We start from the raw sequence: 14,522 nt of genomic DNA on the forward strand, positions 1-14,522 counted from the left end.
ACGGTTTCAATCGATTGCTTCTCTACATCACCACACATGATGTTTTCAAAATCATCAATGTGGAAAAACGCAATACCAGGTAAAGAGAGATAAGCCCAAAGCTTTACCGATAAAGGAAACGGTTCTTTCTCTTCTTACTCTTCTTACTCTTCTTACTGACTCGGATTAAATTTTATAGGAGTCCATGGTGCTTTTACTTATTTAACCTTTCCAAATCTGGCTTATAATCCTATGAAAATTTTAAATTCAACTCTTTGTTGATAAATTTAAGGCCTGGGTTGGTTAAGGAGCCAAAAAAAAACGACAATTATATAGATTTTTTTTTGGTTAAGAAATTTTTTTTTAGGATTATATTCCTTATTCTTATTTAAAAGAACAGTAAATAAAAAATCCCGTACTATATTTATGCAACCACAGGTCACTTTCTCAACACGAAGCCGATATTTATATATTTCAAGATGATTCTGATAATAACTATCCACCCACTCTTACCCTTATCAAAAAACTAAAACCCACTGTTAGGAAAAACCTATTAATGAAAAATCCATTAACAAAATTAAATGATTCTTTGTGAATTTTAAAGGTTCTCACAGCATGTCACCCCCTTTACACATACAGAGTACCCCCTGCTACGTATAATCTTGTTGTCCCGGGTAACAGCTTTCATCCCCCCATCAACAGCACCATACAAGTTTCACACTCACTTAAAAAAAACAAAAACGAAAATTTACATACATCGAATGCTAGCAACAGGACCTTCCAATATATCATAATTCTTATCATGTATGTTTAAATGGTTCAAGTATAAAGAGAGATAGAGAAGAAGATCGAAGGATATAATGTGGAAAATATGGGGAAGTTGAAAGGGACAGCTTATGGAGAAAGAACAGTGATGATGGCGATAAGCGATAAGAGCCACAATAATGTCTTTGCAAGAAGATGTGTTTTAGAAAGTCTTGGATATTTGTCTTGTTATGGATCTGATGACTGTCATTTACCGCTCCCCTCATTTTCTTTTTTGATTGGACTCATTTGCATAATATTGGATAATGTGTAAATACTAACTTTGATAGGTCCGAACTCAGTGAAGAATACAGTCCGGCATTTGCTCCATTCTTTGGGTTTGCAGGGTACGTAAAATATCTTTCCAATAGAAAACAACTAGTGGATATGAGTAAATTTTTTTTTTTTTTTTTGTGATGGTATATACTGACTTTAAACAGCTGTGCTGCCGCCATGGTCCTTAGTTGTGCTGGTGCTGCTATTGGTACTGCCAAGTCAGGTATCGGTATATCTGGTGTTGGTCTTTACAAACCAGACCTCATTATGAAGTCCCTCATTCCTGTTGTCATGTCCGGTATTCTCTCGGTTTACGGGCTTGTGGTTGCCGTGTTAATTGCTGGTGATTTATCCCCAACTTCAAATTACTCTTTGTTCAATGGGTTTATGCACTTGGCTTGTGGGGTTTCGGTTGGCTTTGCCTGTTTGTCGAGTGGTTATGCCATTGGGATTGTTGGTGATGAAGGGGTAAGACGTTATTTGCATCAGCCTAAGCTTTTTGTGGGTATTGTCTTAATTTTGATTTTTAGTGAAGTGTTGGGATTATACGGGATGATTGTTGCTTTGATCTTGAATACAAAGGGAAGTGGTTGAAATTATAGAGGTTAAAAGAAAAAGAATAATAAATTTGTGTTTTCTTGGATATGCCTACAGAAATCATAAAAGTGATACTAAATTATCGTGATATTCAAGGTTCAATTTGATTCTCATTCTTTTTCTTTTTCGGATGGGAATAAAAACATATAATACGGTCTGGAACTGCAATTTATTGACATGCCAATTTAAATTGTCTTTTTTCTTTTTTTTTTTTAATTATTATCAATCTAATATACGAGTTTATGGAAAATTTAGGAAGTTGTCTTGAAGATGTGAGCTTACTGTATACAGCTTAGTTTTCAGGGAAAACAAAAAGGGCTACGACATTGTAGACAACAATTGTTGATAACAAAACCGCGTATAATAAATTGAAATAAGAGAGAGAAAAGAAAAGTTCTTTTAATAGTATACAAAATCCAACTTAGGCAGAAGTATCCATTGGAACAACCCCACTTCTACTCAATGCCACTGACCCTTTATCATCAATGTATTGGTCTGAAAATTGTTCCAAAAATTGCACCGAACGTCTAGCGTCTAAGAATAAGGTATATGATTTCTTAATATCTTGGATTTCCACAGTAGTCGCTCTTCTTTTAATAGCAATTTGGTTGGACACACTGATCAAATTGGCAGCATATCTTAAACTGGTCTCCTCGGCGATTTTTGTCAACAATGCTAACGAATCATTGGATAATTCCACTTCCTCTTCTTTGGCTCTGATACCAAGAATCGTCTTCATTTCATTGGCATTGTAATTGGAGGTGGAGATAATAATGGAACGATCCAATAAATCCGCTGGTAAGCCATGAGGGGTCTTGTAATTAGTGCCTCTGGTTTGAGAAATACCACGGTTGGTGGCCATCATCACGATTGGTGAAAAGTCATCTTCGAGGGCTTTATTCAAGAATGAAAAACATTCAATGTCTAACATATGAATTTCATCGATGAACAACACCCCTGGAATAATTTCGGCTTTCCCTTCTTCTTTCCATTCGGCAACTTTGATATTGATTTGATCACGAACTTCTTGGCGGATTTCACCAGTGTCACCAGAGAAGAGCGCAAGGAATCCTTGTGATCTAGAATTGATGACATCGATATCATGTAACGAGACAGTATGAACAACATCCGATTTCTTTTGAAGTTCCCCTTCTGGGCATTGAATAAATTTCACGTCTGGTCCCATGGCATCGTAATCACGGGCTCTAGTGTATGAACGTCCCAATCTTGTGATTTTACCACTGGCTTTGTCTATAGAAATAATATCCCCAGCAATAACTTTTTCCTTTGATAAACTATCGATCATCTTGTTACCCAATTCGTAAATGGTTTCCATATCGGTGGTCTTAATTGTCAACTTCCCTTGCTTGTGACCACCAGTTAATGAACGGTCAATTTGGATTTCCACAACCTCCCCTTCAATAATCTCTGTTTCTTCCTTGATTCTTACCCCAATAGATTTACGGAACGCTTGAATCAATGCCTCGGTTTTACTAAGTTCTAAAGAGTAAATTTCTGATGCCGAAAGCACGGTGAATGGCACATCTTTACCCAAGCTGTTAGAAAGACCCATGGCAAGGGCGGTTTTACCAGTGGATGGCGGACCAGCAATCAAAACAGCACGACCAGCAATACTACCTTGTTGAACCATCTTAAGAATGATACCTGCCGCCTTACGGGCGTTCAATTGCCCAACCATCCCTTGGGCCACTTCACGGGGTTGTAGGTTCTCATCAAGCCCAAGCCCCGAGATATGGGAATGTGCAGCAATGAGACTGAGAGCAGGCGCATCAGATTCCTTAACCGTGGAGATAGACATTTCTGATGATTGCAATATTATAATATTATACGGTTGGAGTAAGATTTCCAATGCTGAAGGTGATGGGCCTTTGTTATTTTTTTTTCTCTTATTTTTTTTTTTTTTTCCTTCTTTGCTTACCCGACTGTGCAGTGTGTGCCAAACCCCCTGCTGTTTATCCAAAACGTTCAAAGACGTCAAAAGCATTAGAATGACAGAAGGCGTGAGTAGTAGTGATAGTAAATATACTAACAGAATACAGCAATGGAACTACTCGCAGCCTGTTTTCCTTGTCTCCCTGTTCCTCGCGCTCCAGTCCTTAGGATCAATGGGGGATCATTCAGGATCATCAAACTTCTTGGGGAAGGAGGGTTCTCATATGTGTATTTAGTGGAGCTGAGTGATGGCAATCGCTACGCCCTTAAGAAGATCAGATGTGCTTATGGTGCCGAAAGTATTAAGAACGCAATGAATGAGGTGGCTGCGTACAAGGAATTCAACAGCCCGTACATTATCAAGAGCGTCGATACCAGCATCGTGGAAGAGAAAGACGGGCTGAAGTCTATCTATATTCTTTTACCGTACTACGAACACGGGACACTTCAGGACCTATTAACCGATAATATCATTAAAGGCAACCATATTAATGAAAATGAAGCCATACGATTATTCATTGGTATTTGTCGTGGGTTACAGGTGATGCATCGTCATAAACTTAGCTACGCGCAAAATAGTTCCACCACTAACGATATCGACATGGAGATCCAGCGGATGACAAGAGACTCTCATGATATCACTCCTAGCAACAAGAAAAAAGGCCTTGATGATATCAACAGGGCGTTGGAATCTCGAGAATCCGATGTTTTACTTCTTGATAGTGATGAGGAAGACGACGATCAAGAAATCGACACCGATGCCGATACCCTTATGGGGCTGACCACCGCCCAGAATGTGGCCCACGCGTTAAACGAAGGGGGCTCTTTAACGGGTAACGATAATTTGTTCCTTGAAACCACAGAAATGGGAGAAACGGTGCCGTACGCCCACCGAGACCTCAAACCCGCCAATGTCATGTTATCTGTTGATGGGATCCCTGTGCTCTGTGATTTGGGATCTACTGCAAAAGCCCATATCCATATTAAGAACCGTCAACAGGCTTTGTCTCTTCAAGATCTTGCTGCTGAACATTGTACCTTGCCATATCGTGCCCCAGAACTCTTGGATGTCAGTACCGGGGCATTCATTGATGAAAGAATCGATATTTGGTCTTTAGGTTGTACTTTATACGCTTTGCTTTATGGATCTTCGCCTTTCGAAAGAGCTGAAGCAGAAAGTGGAGCCAGCGTGAGTTTGGCAATCAGTTCTGGTAAATATGAGTTCCCTCGTGATGATGTGTACTCCGATAATATTAAAGATCTTATCAAATTCTGTTTGGTTCTTGATCCCCTGAAAAGACCAACAATAGAACAAGTTCTCTCCAAAGCTTTGACTTTGAGCCAATAGTTTAATTTTGAATAGTTTTTTCTTTTTCTTGTTCTTTTTCATATACATAAATATTATTATAATGAATTTTTCCCGCTATTTTCTTTTTTTCGTTTCGTTTCGCTCCCTTCTTCTTGGTCCTTCTTTCCCTAGACAATTCGTTATAAATACAAACGCACTGAATACGTGAATCAATAAAATATGTAACAAGCAGGAAATATACAATAAATTAAGGCTATACATCGAAATCAAGAACACTAATATATGAAAAAAATAAATACAAAAAAAAAAGAAATGAAAAGAATAAAAAAAAAACCAAAAAAAAGGAACAAATAAATGATTATAACAATAAGCGGTTTCGTTTATACCTTTTAATAATAAGCCCCTTTACAACCCAAGAAAAAAAAATTATCATCACATTTTGGCACATTCTAAAACAACAAAAATTTAACATCATCCTTCTTTTCATCATCATTAACTTTTAATTCATCCTTCTGAACCTCTGCACCTTTGCCCTCCATAACAACTTGTTGAACGTGCTCCTTTTGTTTAGCACGATCTCTCATTCTTTCTTCAATCGTTCCACGCACAACCATACGGTACACTGTGACTTGTTTGGTTTGTCCAAGACGATGGGCACGGTCCATGGCTTGCGAATCAATAGTTGGGTTCCAATCCGAATCATAGAAAATTACAGTATCAGCAGCAGTTAAGTTGATACCCAATCCACCAGCTCTAGTGGAAAGTAAAAAAATAAAAAGCTCGGGCTTAGTTTGCCAGTCATGCACCAAATCACGACGGTCATCAAGTTTCGATGACCCATCAAGACGAATAAACTGGTATTGACGGAAAGTGAGGTACTCCTCCATGAGATCCATCATTTTTGTCATTTGGAAATAAATAAGAACACGATGGTCATTTTTCTGCAAGTCAACCAACATCTCGTCCAACTTGGACAATTTACCAGAATCGGTGATGAAACGATTCATTGACGGAATGCGAATAGTGGAATAACCAATCTTATTATTCATTGGTTGTGGCATCATATTGGTTTGTGGATACTCGGAAATTGGCACCCTTTTCTCAAATAATTCATATTCCTCATTGAGAGACATTGGTAAAAGAGATTTTTTGATCATTGGATTGAATAAAGTATGTTTCTTTTCAATAACAAATGAGCTACTCGAGCACAGTATTTCAATCGATGGAGCGGTGGCCTTTGGCTCAGCAGCTGAGTCCATGACCTGGAAATAATTTTCTTCATAGTATTGATCTTTGACATTCATCAATTTACTTAAAATACTGTCATTGTCATGACCTTTAACGACATGCAATTTTCCAGATTCTGTCTTGCAAGAGTCATTATATGAATGTAAAGAAATAGCCTTTTCCAAAGTGCCCTTTCTCAATTCTTTTGAATTTGGCAAATCAATCATTGAGGTCACATTGCCCATGTCGTGATGTAAATAATCTTCATTCCAAATATTCAATAAATGATTCACAACCTTATTGCGCATCCCTACTGAGTTTTCTTCATTAGGTCTAATCAATTCATTGTAAATTAAGGTAGGCAATGTTGCGCTAATGACATTTCGGTTGGAATAGCGCACATCCAAAATAGATTCATTACTTTCCTTCAGGAATGACACGGTATCGGCGAATGACCCAAAATTGAAACTAGATTTAGTATCAGCTCTTTCAAATAAATCTGGGTGATTACAAACTTTTCTAAATTGCATCACAAGATTGGACAAACTATCATCACCACTATTGTTGCCACCCTTTTTAGTACTCTCAAGAATGTCAATGAGAGATATTTGCGACTTCAAAATCTGGTACAATCTTTGTTGACGGTTTGTCAAATCACAGAAAACATCGATTTCCACTTTATCACCCAATTCCTTTTGGACATTTTTCTTGATACGACGCAACATGAATGGTTTTAAAATCATATGAAGTCTTCGAAGCTGAGCCTCATTCAATTTGGAATTATTAGTGGCATGATTTTCAATATCTTTTGAAAACCATTCACTGAATTCGTCATGACTATCGAACAACGTTGGCATAATAAAATGTAAAAGCGCCCACAATTCTTGCATGGAATTTTGGATCGGAGTACCAGTTAATAACAATCTATTTCTGCACTGCAATCCAAGTAAGATTTTCCATCTAGATGACTGAGATGACTTAATAGCTTGAGCTTCGTCAAGGATCATATATTGCCATTTGATTTTTTGGAAGTATTGAGCATCTGCGACAATCAATTGGTAAGAAGTGACCAAGACATGGAATGGAGAATCACGATTGTAGATGACATTTTTCCTATCCCAAAATTTACGCAACACTTTACGATCTTTAGCATTCCCCCAATATGGTAAGACTTTAAAGTCAGGAACAAATTTTGTGAGTTCTTGTTGCCAATTATGAAGCGTGGATGCTGGAGTGACAACTAAGAATGGGCCCCAAATGTTGTGAGTTTCTGCGAGATACGCAAGGGTGGATATACTTTGAACAGTCTTACCAAGACCCATCTCATCTGCCAAGATACCATTAATACCTTTATCATACAAATTAGCTAACCAATTCAAGCCCTTGAGCTGGTATTCTTTCAAAGTACAAGTTAATAATTTTGGTTGATCAATCTGGATGTCACCAAGGGATGTTGGGTTTTGGAAGTTCATTTCGTTTTCATCATCTTGGTTATTGAATTCATCAGCCTTGGATTTGGCGGCCATAAGAGCGGACTGAGCGTTTTCTGCAGCCTTTCTTTTAAGGGTTTCATCATCTTCATTTTCAAAATCAATATTGGCAATATCATTTTTTGTAGCATTAACTGGCTCTTCAACATCGGCATGTTTGGATCCAGTTTTGAAGTGGTCTTGCAAATTGGAATCTCTATCTGCCCCTTCGATTTCATCAGTTTTGATTTTTTTACCAATAAAATGGGAATACAATTCGGTTTGAGTTAACAAGAAATTCAACTTTCTAGATTGACGTTGAGCTTCTCTTTCTTCTTCTTGCTTTTTGGCCAAATCAATCGCCTCTTTTTCCGCCTTCTTTCTCATATCACGCTCTTCTCTTTCATTCTTTTTCCAGAAGTTGAACATTTCTCTCATAGATCTTCTTGCTTTAGTTTGCAAATCTTTCAAGTTCTTGTTAGTTCTGACTTTCCATTTAGAGGATTCTCTGGCGGCTAATAATGCTGTCTTTCTCAAGTTGATGATCTTGGCTTGTTGAGATTGAACCATCATCCTATGAGTTCTTGGACCGTCTTTTCTCGCCATATCCTTCCAGATATTCAAATACACATTATCATATTGTCTTTTAATGGCCCGTATTTCCTTTTGAGAAAGTTTTGGAGCAGCTGGCGCGGTAACAGCAGGCTTGGTATTAGATTCATCATCAGTACCATTTGAAGGTGATGAGGTTGTTGGGGCTTTTAATTTAAGTTTTATCTTTGGAGTTGGTTGATCAGAATTCTGTTCATTATTTTGTTTAGAAGCAATTTTCCTCTTGGCCCTTTTGCGTTTAACCTTGGTTTCGCCGTCATCAAGTTCGGCATCCGAAAATTCTTCCAACTTTGCGGCACCATTTTTGGCTGTTTTGCTGGCGCCATTCTCACCAGTAGGCATGGCTTCAACTTTTGTAGCAGCAGCACGTCTTCTTCTAGTCTTTTTAACAAGTGGTTGTTGGACGGACTCCAAGTTGTCAGCGCCCAGACTCTTGTTATTAGAGACGAACTCATCAAGGACAATTGATTCATCAAGATGATCGGAAGATGCTCTTCTTTTTCTAGACTGGGCTGGTTGCTGTCCAACACCTGCTTCATCTTTCTTTGTTCTTTTGCCACCACGCTTCTTTGGAACGGTAGTGGCAGCACCATTCGCAGCATCTAGGAGCGGTGTTTTATTAGCATCACCATCATCGCAGAGATCTAGCTTGTTCATTACTTGTTGTTTGAGGACCGGCCTGAATGACTTTGCTTGTTTAGCGAATCTCGCCAAATTTTCATTAATTTCTGCTTGATATATAGAGGCATTTGATGCTTGAAGGGCAATGAGATCAAGGCTAGCAACGCTTGATAGTCTGGTGGTCAAGTGTTGTAGGGCCGTAGATTTTTCGGCGGCGTAGACATCGTCATTAGCTCTGGCTAACTCCATTTGGAGAAGAGCCTTATCTTGAAAAGGCAGATCCATTAATACTGAGTCAGTTGCTGGGTCTTCTGGTCTTGCCATTACAATTGGCTGGTATTTTTTTTGTCTGTGCGTTGGATTTTTTTTTTTTTTTTGCAAAAATGCTGGTTGGTTGTTATATTGTTGTTGTTTTGTTAGATGGTGGTGATTTTATATATGGTGACAATAGGCGATTGTAGTATTTTGGTTGCCAATTGTAGAAGAAGGTGTTTGTAGGAAAGGGGATGATGGGTGGCGTCAGACAACAAACAACGTAAAGAAGGACAGGAAAACCCCAGCAAAAGTTGTTGCGGGAGGAGAGTGGGTGGTGTGCCTTGTGTTGCTTGGTTTGGCCAGAGTTTTTCATTCGTTGACTTTTTATGGTGGTGAAAAATTGCATCGATCGCGCATTGTTTTTTTTTTTTCTCTTCTTTTGTTATTTTGTATCATTATTACGACTATCATTACAGTTTTTTATTATTAATACACTTTTTATTATTAGTACTATACATCATCAAAACCCAGCCTTCTTCTTCTTTCCCTTTTTGGCCTTTGGACCTTGGAACTTCCTGATCTGCTTCTTCTGCTGGTTGCGCTTCACCCCTTTATTCTCCTTTCTAATTTGAAGATTCTCTTCACGAATACGGAGTCTATCTTGAACATTCTTCTTCACGGTATTTTTACGCTCATACCACTGGTTCTCACTTTTCCGCTTCAATCTTTCTTTGTTCTTCAAAGCTTTCTTCAACATCTTTTCATCGTCCTTGACCTTCACACCCTCAGCCTTTTGGAGCATCCTATTCCATTTGTCCTTTTCTTCAGCTTCTTTACGGGAAGTTTCGTCCATTCTGGCATACTTGTCCTTCTTTATTTGAACTTTCTTAAGATGGGCTTTGATGTCTCTATTAGCTGGACCTTTCTTTTTTTTCATTTTTCGAAGCTTTGTAAGATCCGATGTAGTTCTATCACCATCATTGAAGATAATGTTTTGAAATAACACCCCGTTTTCTTCACTCGCTTTTGCTTCTTCATTATCACTATCCACATCACTATCAATCTGGCCCATTGTTTCATCCTCATCCTCCTCATCCTCCTCTTCCTCCTCGTCATCCTCTCTTTTACGTTTCAACAAGTCTCTTTGTTCTTGCTTCTTGCGACGTTCCTCTAAAATCTGCTCTCTGGATTTTGGGGCGCCAGGAGCTTTACTACCAGGAGCCTTTCTTTTCGCCTTCATGGTCTCGATCTTCTGTTGTAATTTGGCTTTCAATTTACTCATATTCTCCTCTTTTTTTTTTTTTTCTTCGGGACTCAATTCCTTCTTACCATTGTTCTTTTTCACCGCTTCATGTTGTTCTTGTTCCTTTGGGGACCCCAATTCAATTTCGTTACCCTCGTCATCGTAAATGATTGTTACATCATCATCATCAGATTTGATCAATTGATCATCATCATCTTCTTCTTCATCTTCATTGTCATCATTCAATGGTTTCAACGCCATTAAACCTGACATAGCAACACTCGGCAACTGGACCGGTTTGGCATCTGCGGCTTTCTTTTTTAAAACGTCGGCAGCGGTCAAACTCTTGTCGTTCTGACTTTCTGGATCAAGCTTCAATTTCTTGTTCTTGCGTAGCTGCTCTTTCGTTTGTTTTTTTTGTCTCCATTGTTCCTGGGTGTCGTCATCGTAGTAATACTTCGATGGAATCAATGAAAGAAGTCCATCGAATGCTGAAGAGTTCTTCTTAAGACGTTCCTTTATTTAAGGGTTAGTAAAGATCCTATAAAATTCAAGAGAACTTCTTCCACTACCAAGAATAGAATAGTCGCATCTATTGATAGTTCTTTAACAAATATACAATTATCAGAAGAAAAGAAAACATACTTCTAGCGTCTCACTCATATCTTTATCAATATTAACTTAGTTTTCTGTGATACTGTGTAAAGATAATAGTTTTCTATCTGGGAGGGAAATTTTTCAGAAGAAAAAAAAAAAAAAAAAAAATTTTAACTGTATCGCAATGTCCTGCAGCCATCACATGGAGGGATGAGCATCGCAGATAGCTAGGCTAGCCTATCCACAAAATATCTCTTTTTTTGAGTATATTATCTGGTGTTGTTGTTCTTTAATGGTAAGCAATTATGGTATCGTCAGTATTATCAAGTATGCACATCAAAGGATGGAAGTCCTTTCCTGGGGGAAGGGGGGTTATCTGGGGCTCTGTTGTTTGTTATGGTAAATGCATTTATTATTTAATATGGCTGTGGAGGAAATTTGATAATCTTAAGTGGGTTCGGAATCTTCCTAGCTCTTCACCATTATATTTATTATATATATCACTCCATCATTAATCGTGCACTAGTGGTTTTTAGCTGTTTGCCGAATCTTCCCCGAGTCATGTGAGTAATGAGGGTAAGCCTTCAATGATCATGCCGCAACTGAATTCCTTAACCATTGCACAAATATACTGAATCATTACATTATAATAGATTATACATTTGCATATCCTGGATACCAATTTAACAGTTTGAATAGTTACTATTGACCAGTCCAAAAAAGAATATTCTTATTCAACAAAACATTTTACAATTACGAAAAAAACAAAGCACGTCAAACATGTCAAACGGTTTCTTCAATGACCCATTTTTCCATGACCCTTTCTTCACTAATGATCCATTCTTTTCACAAATGGGCACCCGTGATAGAAGAAGAATAGATCCAAATCAGAACCATTTCCCTGGTCAAAACCAAATGATTGGACCCACTAATAATCATGGCATGATGATGCTGATGATGCCATCGCCAATGGACCTTCACCAGCAAATGATGTCAACGATGATGGACCACAGTAATGGCATGATTAGTGGATTCCAAAACAATAGTTATTTCTTTGGCGGTAACTCTCCTGGAACAACTAGACCTAGTACCGGACAAATCAAGACCCAAGTGGCCAGGGATCATTATACCCTCACATTGGAAATTTACAACTTGGATAAATCTTCCCTTGATCTTCATGTAGACCCATACTCTAAACAAGTTATGGTTTCGGGATCCGTTAGAAACGAGGTCAATCAGAATGGCTTCCATAGTGTCAGTACCGAACTGTTCCAGCAATCTGTTGGATTGCCGGTGACCGAGCCTAACGAGTTAATTGATGATCAAAACGTTGTGGTGCAGTATGAGAATAATGTATTGACTATTGAAATTCCAAAAGTATCAATGAAGCTGTTACCAGGGAATGATGAACCAGGGAATGATGAACAGTATGATGTTGGTCGCATTGAGGAAATTCCATGAGAAAAACAAAGGACACTCTAAACGATTTTATGAATTTTGAAGGTGTTTTTTTTTTTTTCTTTTGGGGGCACCTTCATCTCTGCTATTCAATGGGGGAAAACAAAGCATAGTATAGGGCATGCTTTTTCGCTGTTTTTTTTTTGTAGTTTTCAAGGTAAATGGTAAAAGATTTGACTGTTTTAATTATCTACGTGGTTTAAAATATATTGGTAGAATTTCGTTGTTTCAAGTATGTAGTCGGTCATGGTATATCACTAATAGATGCTCACTCAATGAAGATCAATTTAGTCAAATATTACACTAGGCAAAACATATAGGGTGAGCATTATCCATATAAAAACAAAAAAATACCACCATAAAAAGCTGTAAAAGAATGTTATTATTACCACTATTCTTCCTCACTAAAGTCATCTTCATCCTCATCGTCGCCTCCAACACCGACCAAATCTCTCAAACTCATAGGTCCCTTAGTGTTTTTACTAACATCCCCAGAATCGGTGGTTATTGATGACTTGATATCTGTATGCTGACCACCCATAGGATTTTCATCGATTTCAAACTCTGAGAATTCCGCATCTTCGTCACCATCATCCCCATTACCATTAAGGTGCCTGTCAGAATCAATATTTATGTCATCTAGCTCATCATCATCACCAAACACCTGTTCTAGTTCATCCTCCAACTCGTCTTCAAATGATGCATCGGCACCCCCATCTTCAGTAGTAGCAATAACCTCAGGTAGTTTCTTCGATGCCACCGAGCTCCTAGCAACGTGAACTGGCTCTGGTTCCGGTTCCGGCTCAGGATCGGGCTCTTCAACATTGGCATAGGATAAATCATCATTAAACTGGTCAAAGTTATCGAAATTAAGTTCATCGTCATCATCGACATTAGTTGGTATCACGGCGACCATCGGTTCCTTCTTTGTTTTTGTTTTCTGTTTTTCAAAATTCAAATTATCCCACTTGTTTCCCGCTCTTCCTCCTCTTGTCTTTGTTGATGAGCTTTGTATCGATACAGGCAATGGTTCTGATGGGGCTTTTAGTTTCTTGGTGGCCCGTTTCTCTTTCTTTGGTGGTACCGTTTCATTCTTGGTGCCAGTATAGAGCTCACGTAAATCGTTGAGTTCTTGGACATTCTTCTTGGTACTTCTTGGTTTGTTGGCCCGTACTATAGACTCCAAAGGACACAATTCCAATGCATTATCGTTATTCAATACCAAAATATATTCGGATTCTTTTGCCCTCAAGGCCGTGGCCTCCAGAATTAATTCTTTGTTATTAGTAGTAGATGACGTAGCAAGCATGTACGACCCACTCCCACCGCCAGCCACTGCAGTTCCTGGTACTCCCAGCGGTCCTGCCGCGTTGGAATCAACTGGAATATCTGACTGACGAGGATATAGTTCGAACTTAGCGTTGGCAAGTAATTCTGCAGGATACTTAGAGAACTTTAGCTGGAAAAGATTGTGGTGGGTGCTTGGAGATGGAGTGTTTGTGCTGGCCGATGGGAATTTCGAGAGGATTTGCGGAGATATTTTAATATCATATTCGCCATCTGGTAGAAAAGCCATGGTTATGGTAGTTGTTGTTGTTTATGATCTGTTCAAGGCGACGGTGATTGGGAGGAAATTTGAAAGAAGGGGAATTTTTAGTCTTCTTTATTAAGATATCTAATGAGTGCGTTTAGGAGTAAAAAGTCACGAGGAGGCCGATAGTATTCTGTCAACTTGATAAATAAAGGATATTTCCATAATTCTAGTAAATTTTGGAGGCGTATGAGTGAGAATAATAGATATCATCTTAATTAAGGGAACTTCTTTATATTTATACTAATTGGTTGCGCGTTTGCTCTCTAACCATAATCGCACTATTAAAATAATGGGGCCATATCAATGGGTTTTTACGCTATCGCGCATATCCCCCACCAACACCCCCAACAGATGAAAACAGAGGACAGGAGACTGGTTGAGGGATACTTGGATGATATACTAACAACTTCATACTATGTTACTGTCGCATGGAAAAAATAACGTCACAAAGGGAAAAAAAGAAAAAGAAAAAACAGCACCACACAGTAGTAGCTATACCTGAAAAGGGTATACCATGTTGACAGGGTA

General features: G+C 38.5%; 7 protein-coding genes across 7 annotated transcripts; 3 read left to right on the top strand and 4 right to left on the bottom strand. All coding sequences in view use genetic code 12, as the record gives it.

Moving 5' to 3' along the window:
• Positions 1 to 781: 781 nt before the first annotated feature.
• Positions 782 to 1,653, top strand: VMA11 (H(+)-transporting V0 sector ATPase subunit c'; the record flags this gene model as incomplete). The annotated part of the gene is made up of 3 exons (XM_064995391.1): positions 782 to 783; positions 1,074 to 1,130; positions 1,224 to 1,653. Coding segments are annotated over 3 exons (489 nt in total).
• A 424-nt stretch (positions 1,654 to 2,077) lies between these two features.
• On the bottom strand, positions 2,078 to 3,475 carry RVB2 (RuvB family ATP-dependent DNA helicase reptin; the record flags this gene model as incomplete). The annotated part of the gene is made up of 1 exon (XM_064995392.1): positions 2,078 to 3,475. The coding sequence occupies one exon, from the start codon at positions 3,473 to 3,475 to the stop codon at positions 2,078 to 2,080; it is 1,398 nt and encodes a 465-aa protein (XP_064851464.1).
• Positions 3,476 to 3,718: 243 nt separating this feature from the next.
• On the top strand, positions 3,719 to 4,957 carry ENV7 (putative serine/threonine protein kinase ENV7; the record flags this gene model as incomplete). The annotated part of the gene is made up of 1 exon (XM_064995393.1): positions 3,719 to 4,957. One exon carries the CDS (start codon positions 3,719 to 3,721, stop codon positions 4,955 to 4,957), a length of 1,239 nt encoding a protein of 412 aa, XP_064851465.1.
• Positions 4,958 to 5,367: 410 nt separating this feature from the next.
• On the bottom strand, positions 5,368 to 9,171 carry INO80 (chromatin-remodeling ATPase INO80; the record flags this gene model as incomplete). The annotated part of the gene is made up of 1 exon (XM_064995394.1): positions 5,368 to 9,171. One exon carries the CDS (start codon positions 9,169 to 9,171, stop codon positions 5,368 to 5,370), a length of 3,804 nt encoding a protein of 1,267 aa, XP_064851466.1.
• A 451-nt stretch (positions 9,172 to 9,622) lies between these two features.
• RRP14 (ribosome biosynthesis protein RRP14) lies at positions 9,623 to 11,008 on the bottom strand (the record flags this gene model as incomplete). The annotated part of the gene is made up of 2 exons (XM_064995395.1): positions 9,623 to 10,861; positions 10,991 to 11,008. The coding sequence occupies 2 exons, from the start codon at positions 11,006 to 11,008 to the stop codon at positions 9,623 to 9,625; spliced, it is 1,257 nt and encodes a 418-aa protein (XP_064851467.1).
• A 714-nt stretch (positions 11,009 to 11,722) lies between these two features.
• Positions 11,723 to 12,403, top strand: DASC09_017930 (Hsp20/alpha crystallin family protein; the record flags this gene model as incomplete). Its single annotated transcript, XM_064995396.1, has 1 exon — positions 11,723 to 12,403. One exon carries the CDS (start codon positions 11,723 to 11,725, stop codon positions 12,401 to 12,403), a length of 681 nt encoding a protein of 226 aa, XP_064851468.1.
• Positions 12,404 to 12,791: 388 nt separating this feature from the next.
• Positions 12,792 to 13,976, bottom strand: DASC09_017940 (uncharacterized protein; the record flags this gene model as incomplete). Its single annotated transcript, XM_064995397.1, has 1 exon — positions 12,792 to 13,976. The coding sequence occupies one exon, from the start codon at positions 13,974 to 13,976 to the stop codon at positions 12,792 to 12,794; it is 1,185 nt and encodes a 394-aa protein (XP_064851469.1).
• Between the last annotated feature and the right edge of the window lie 546 nt (positions 13,977 to 14,522).

Source organism: Saccharomycopsis crataegensis, assembly GCF_037102585.1.
Source record: "Saccharomycopsis crataegensis DNA, jcf7180000000073, whole genome shotgun sequence".
Lineage (NCBI taxonomy): Eukaryota > Fungi > Ascomycota > Saccharomycetes > Ascoideales > Saccharomycopsidaceae > Saccharomycopsis > Saccharomycopsis crataegensis.